Genomic DNA, 6,673 nt, shown 5'->3' on the forward strand with positions numbered 1-6,673 from the left:
GATATGAGATTAAAACCTACCTTATAAATGAGAGACTGTCAAAGCAAGTTCATTAAAATTAAAAAACTATATTAACATATATAATAGTAAAAACAACATAAAAATGGAATATGAGTAACTTTCTCCTGGTTCTTTATTTAACAAGGTAGAGAAGACTTATTTTTCCTGCTTTTAATTACAGAAATGACAACCCCAGCACCAGTGACGACAGTGTGCGTGAAGCATGTCTGTACGTGGTCTAAGTGGTATGATTCCACACAGCCGGAAAACGGAGAGGACAGCGGGGATTATGAAACATTTGAAAAGCTCAGGGGAGAAGGATACAATGTGTGTAAATTCCCAAATGCTGTTCAGTGCAGAGCCAAAGAATACCCAGATACAGAAATAAACCACCTTAATCAAACTGTAGAATGCAGTCAAAGCAGAGGATTAATATGCAATAACAAAGACCAGCAATCTAAGCAGTGCTATAATTATGAAATTAGAATTTCATGTTGCACTTACATACCGTGTTCAGAAATACAAACGACAACACCAATATCCACAGAAGAAGTCACAACAGCAACTGCTATAACGTCTACAATACAGACAACGATAAAACCAACTACACGGCAACAAGGAACTGAAACGCAACAAACTGAAGTACCTACGGAGCCAACGACAGGCAGAGAGAGTACAACTGTAACTTCACAGACAACAAAGACATCGCAAGTCTCAACAACAACTTACACGACCACGACTCCTCTGGAAGAAACTTCCACTGTGGTGACCACGGCAACAACATCACCCACTACAGTGGTCACTGTCCCTGAAGAAGAGACCACAACTACCACTGGAACCACTGTTGTCACAACGACCACTGCCCGGCCAACAGAAGGAACAACCCTTGTCCCTACCGCCAGCACGGCCAGGACCTCTCCCCTGCTGACAGAAGGTACCACCACCATCACACCCACACCAACAGTGCCCACCACAGGCAGCAGCACTGTCACCACCTCCAGGACCACTACAGGAAGCACCACAACAGCCACGGTCACATCTACTCTGGCAGGAACCTCCACTGTGGTGACAGAGGCTCCAACCACTACAGTGGTCACTGTCCCTGAAGAAGAGCAACCGAGGCAACAACATCACCCATTATTTCCTCCACCATCCAGCATTTTACTATCACAAGCACCATTAGTAGTACAGCAGTTCCCCCAACTTCTGTTTCTCCTACTTCCACCACGATTTCCCTCCCAACGTTCACAAGCACCAGCAGCCCAGGTATGTCACTGTCCACCTCTGGAAAGGTTCTAATTAGCCATTTTGGCAGAACAGCGTTTGTATCATTGTCTTCTTCCACTCCATCAGATTTCTTCCAACACAAACCATTTTTTCATCTCTGCTCTCTTTCCTTCTCTCTGTGTTAGACAAGTGACTGAGTAGGTTTGCTGTGATGTTGGACTGCCCTGTCCAGCAGGTTAAAATTAAGACATCAGTGACCCGCGCTGAAATCTAACATGTGTCTTGTGCTCAACAGTAACTACAACCGGCACAACAAGGACCTCTGCAGTCTTCAGCTCTTCCCCCAGCACACCAGTCCCCACGGAAGCAAGCACATACGTTACATCAAGCAGAACAACTCCCTGTTTTTGTCACGTGTTTGATAATTTATTTTCTCCTGGTAAGTGTCTTACTTTATGCTTATAAGAATTTTCAGAAGTGATGTAAACTGTTAATACTGTATTCGGTTTAAGATAACCACTGAGAATTGTTTAAACAAAACTTTTAGACACAAGTAGACTGCATATTTTCACAATATATTTTCTTGGGCTTTTTTGTTTTCATTGGTCTTTCAATTTCTTCTCCAATTTTCCTCTACAGGGGAAGTGATATACAACAGAACAGACATGGCTGGCTGCAATTTTTACGCCCTTTGCAGCAAGGAATGTGAAATCACCCGATTCCAGGGGCTGTGTCCTTCACCAACCCCTTTCACTTCAGTCGCCTCAGAAACTACAACGCGAGCTGCCTCGTCACCAACCACAGCAACCTCCCTCACAACCTCAGCAGAAAGGAACTGTACCGACGTCAATCCTCCACGAAAGGTGCTGCCCCTTGTTGTTTTCTGATCGGTCGCCGCTGCAAAACCAGCCCAGCTTCTGCCCTCTAACAGCCAATTCGTACCGACCTGCGTGCACTTCAGTAACAAAGCTGGTCGTGTGACAGATGACCTGACAGTTCTTCAGCCTGGCATTACCAGGTTTTTAAGTAAATTGTAGATGGGAAAGCTCACTGATAACACCACAGAGATTGATGTTTAGTACAAAAGCAATTAAAGGTCATGGAAGGAAGTAGACAAGCTCTGGATTCTTTCTACACAGAAGACAATTCTGTGATTGGTCTCAGTTTGTCTGTTCTGAAGGCCTGAAACCACATGCTAAGAAAATTCTAGTCTGAACTCCCTACCAAGTTTGAAACAGAGTAACTCGGGGGAAGAGAGTGCTTAATAATAAATCATTTCTGTGCTCGCAGGCTGGAGAGAGCTGGGTGAGTGAGTGCCAGAAGTGTGTCTGTGACCCCGCCACGGCGACCGTGCAATGCCAGCCGCTCTGCCCGACTCCTCAGACACCCACCTGCGACCTGGGATTTGTTCCCGTTCCTGTGCTACCACTCAAAGACCCGTGTTGTCCTGAATTTAAATGCGGTAAGTATGAAAAATACATAGATAAATACACGCTCTGGTAAATTCCCTTTGCGCTTCTGTTAGTATCTAAGCAAGTTCTTTGTGTATCACAGTAACAGCAAAACCTTCCTTAAATTGTTCTGGTGCAGCGAACACACATCGGTTTTTGGCTAAACATGCATTAGAAGTTTATTTTAAAACATTATTTTCAGTGAAGTTTGCTGAGAGAATTGGAATCCTGCAAGAGCAGGATAATACTTTAAACCTTCAAGTAATGTGTAGCTCAACTACCTCTGTATCTTTAGACATAAAGGTTATTAAGGTATTTAATTTCATGTTATTAATGTAATATCGAAGCACGTCAATACTAGCTGAGCTGAAGGTAAACTACGGTGAATAAACGTAAGAATACGCCAGCAGAAAGCTTCACGAGTAGCTACAAAAGCAAGTAACACAAAGTGAATTGTCATCAGTGACTGTGCTGACAACGTATGAAAAATAGTAATTATACTCACCCTGTTGCTGAACGCTTGTGAAAATTTTAAAGAACATCTTATATGTTTGTTTAGATATGTCAGTTTTTCTATGCATATATTTTTATGCACATATATTTATAGAAAAGATTAATAAGAAGGTAGTTATAAATTAAGCCCCTAACAGGAAGGTCAAAACAAAGGAAAAGCCAAGTCTGAAGTAGTTTTGTGAGACGTAAAGGGCTCTCCCATGTTGTCAGGTTATTTCTATCACCGTGGTAAGAACAGCTTTTTTCAGCTCAATCTTCCATCCAGCTACACTAAAAATGAGATCTAAGCACGGAGGGGAGACTGAGTCCAAGTTTTCCGTAATCCTCGCGTTACTAATGCAACTTGGTAACATCCTGACTTTGCAGGGAGTCTCACAGTGCGAGTTTACACTGGAATTACCGTTTTGTTTTGTTTTTCAGAACCACTGCCTGACACCTGTGTGATTAACGGTACGATGTACAAGGTGAGAGTGTTACACTTACAGTGCTACATCGCTGGAGGTGAAAAGTGAGAAATTCTTAATCCCAGGATGTTTTTTTGGCTCTAGCCCTTAACTGGAACTGTTGTGCTTTTCTGTTGGTTTTTTTCCCCCTGCTTAATGACAAAGCCAAAATAGTCACAGAAGAGTTCCTGAGCATGTAGCATGAAACAAGAACGCACTGTTTGTAGCGATGTACTTTCTTTGGAAGCTCTCTCCCGCTTGTGGAATTAATGAATTTTCCAAACGAGCCGATGAATAGCCCAAACTCAATAGCCCACACCCAACCACCTTTCGAGAGAACCCTCAAAAACGCAGCTAGGGCTTTTGCTTTAGTTTAGGTCATTTTGTCAAAACTTAAACATTAGCACTGGAGCCTTTTAAAATCCTTGTGTAATTTTGTAATCTCTGCTTCTGTATCTACAAACATTTCCAATTATGTTAATCTTTATTTGTAGATTATAGTAATTTTATGACCACTGAACATTACTTACAGGGAAAAAAATAATTGGTACATGGAGCATTGAGAAGCTGGTAAAATAACGAGGCAGCAGAAACTGGTCTTACCTGCATTTTAGTTTTTACCTTTTCTCTTTTGTATTGCTTCATTTAGTTGCCTCCCATTGTGTGCTTTCGTGCTCGGCACAACTTTACGTTCAAAGAGAGTTGTTCAGCTCAGCCCCACTTGCATTTCCGCAGCCTTAACAGCTCTCAGCAACTCTTCCACCTCTGCCGGTACGTTATAGAAACTGCTGCCACCTGAATTCGTTTTTTCTGCCTTCCAGGTTGGAATGTCAACAGTCATTGATACGTGCAAGAACTGTACCTGCAGTGCCGAGAAAGATCCAGTGACCAAAGCAAACATCGTGCGCTGTGAAGCGGTTCGGTGTGAAACCTCTTGCCCGCTGGTGAGTTGAGAGCCCCTGGGCTGCCCGCTCCGACCTCGGGTACAGGAAGACGGGAATTCTCTGTCCCACGCTCAACACGCTTTTCTCGTTCATCTCCTCGCGAGTAGGGTCATCAATACATGATTGAGGACGGAGAGTGCTGTGGGAAGTGCATTGAAGTAGCTTGCAAAATCAAACTGAGTAACGGCACTCTTCAGGTGCTCAGTGTAAGTACTCCCTTCCTTCTCGGATCTCTCCGTTAGCCAGCACAGGTTAGAACAGCTGCGAGCCAGCTCGTGTCCCTTACTTGTAAAAATCCAATTAATACTGAAACTGCTCTGAGACCACCACACCAGGTTCCCTCAATTGAACACTTACCCAGAATAACAAATTCTTGGTGCGCGGGGTTAACTGGGCAGTGGTTTCTAACTTGTAGCCTGAGGGCTCAGATCCAGGGTTTAAGCTTTCAAGCCAGCCCCAATTTGCAAAATTTCACTTTTGCTACTTGCAAGAAGTTCAGAAGCATCTGAGAATCTTTGAGGCGTGAGAACTTAGTTAGCCCAGACATTTTGGAAGTAATTGTACTATATTTGATCACAATGAAACAATAAATAATTTGCTCTTGTTATAAAACCTTAGCTTGATGAGATCCTGCCACTCGATAACTGCAGCCATTACAAATGTGAAAAAATCGAAGATCAATTTGTTGCAGTCCAAACTAAGAGAGTGTGCCCCGAGTACAACCCAGGAGAGTGCGATCCTGTAAGTTCTAACCAATGCTTCCTCTGTCTCATGCAGTTTAAAAGAACAAGGTGGGGGGCAAGCAAGAATACATCAGGTCTCTTTTGCTGAAGTTGCGGGAATGAAATTAATCTTGCTGTAAAATTAGCAGTAAGAAAAGCTCAGTGTTGTACGTGGGGTGGCCAGGATCGGAGCCTGGTGGTGGGGACAAAATAAGGCACCCACAGTTTTGTCCAGCATTCCTCACGGAGCAGCCTTTTGCCCCGGGTCAGTAACACAAACTCACGTTCTTACTCGTGACTGTCGTCCGTGCTTTAACACAAATCCTCCTTCTTCGCTTTTGTGAAGGATGAAGCAGAGACTACTCCCGACGGCTGCTGCAAGATATGTAAACGTAAGTACCGCTGCGTTCGTGTCTTCCGCTCGAGGAGCACCCCATTCAACTTCTGTCTTTGAGTGGATGGAAAGATTCTTCCCTCTCCCGGCTTTCACTTAGTCTGTTTATCAAGACCCTGTATTTCAGGGTTCATTTAAAAGAAAAAGCCAAATCTGTTTTCCTGCTACTGAATACCACAGCTCAGACCACTAGCGCTCAAGCCTCTGCGTTCTTTTCAAAGACGTTGGACAGCTGAGATCAAAGAATAACCCAAAACTCCAGATGCATTACTCAGCAGCCTCTCCTGTCAGATACTGCAGATTCTCAGTCATCAGGCATTGCTCCCTTTGAAATTGTTTTAGCATTCATTTAGTTCAGAACTTGAATGATGTGGTTTTTCCCCCTCTCTTTTTTATGAAGCTCCGAACTGCAAACCCTACAGCAAAAAAACTGTGATCCGCCAAGGTGACTGTGAATCTTCTGAACCCGTCGAGCTGGCCTACTGTGAAGGAACTTGTCCTGGCTCATCCATGTAAGTTCAAAACCCTTAATTTTGCATCTTTTTGACTTCATTTATACCAGTCTCTCAAGTTAATCAGTCACCCAAGGGCACCGAGGGCTGGAGGTCGGCAAACGTGGTGCCCACCCACAAGAAGGGCTGGAGGGAGGATCCGGGGAGCTACAGGCCGGTCAGCCTGACCTCGGGGATGGGGCTGAGGGCCCTCAGCAGCGCCCCATCCCTCCAGCCTTGGTGCATCATCCCACGGCTTGTGGGATCTCGAGGGTCTTTTCCAACCTGGGTGAGTCTGTGACCACAGAGGAGCAACCAAGTGACCGTGTTCGTACCATTCCACTGAGCGGCGTCAGGCTCAGTGGGAGCAGAACACTTCCACTGTTGAAGAGATGGGTAATTAAAATCACATTCATAAGAGAGGATGTAAAAAACCCACCCCCAGGACCACCTGGGGGTTTCTGTGTGTCAGCTATTAACGAGAAGAA

General features: G+C 44.4%; 1 protein-coding gene across 1 annotated transcript; it reads left to right on the plus strand.

Annotated features, from left to right (window-relative positions):
- Positions 1 to 183: 183 nt before the first annotated feature.
- On the plus strand, positions 184 to 6,210 carry LOC104270951 (mucin-5B-like). The gene is made up of 8 exons (XM_009865484.1): positions 184 to 934; positions 1,867 to 2,090; positions 2,518 to 2,689; positions 3,612 to 3,655; positions 4,456 to 4,578; positions 5,197 to 5,319; positions 5,647 to 5,692; positions 6,095 to 6,210. The coding sequence occupies exons 1-8, from the start codon at positions 184 to 186 to the stop codon at positions 6,208 to 6,210; spliced, it is 1,599 nt and encodes a 532-aa protein (XP_009863786.1).
- Positions 6,211 to 6,673: the final 463 nt, after the last annotated feature.

Source organism: Apaloderma vittatum, unplaced genomic scaffold (genome assembly GCF_000703405.1).
Source record: "Apaloderma vittatum isolate BGI_N311 unplaced genomic scaffold, ASM70340v1 scaffold23272, whole genome shotgun sequence".
In the NCBI taxonomy this organism is placed as follows: Eukaryota; Metazoa; Chordata; class Aves; order Trogoniformes; family Trogonidae; genus Apaloderma; species Apaloderma vittatum.

What these genes read in the sequence shown, in the direction of transcription:
- LOC104270951 (XM_009865484.1), top strand. Translation starts at nt 184, where the DNA reads ATGACAACCCCAGCACCAGTGACGACAGTGTGCGTGAAGCATGTCTGT. An exon ending in CTCTCCCCTGCTGACAGAAG is followed by an intron (nt 935 to 1,866) that starts GTACCACCACCA and finishes TTTCCTCTACAG; the next exon opens with GGGAAGTGATATACAACAGA. An exon ending in TTGTCCTGAATTTAAATGCG is followed by an intron (nt 2,690 to 3,611) that starts GTAAGTATGAAA and finishes TTTGTTTTTCAG; the next exon opens with AACCACTGCCTGACACCTGT.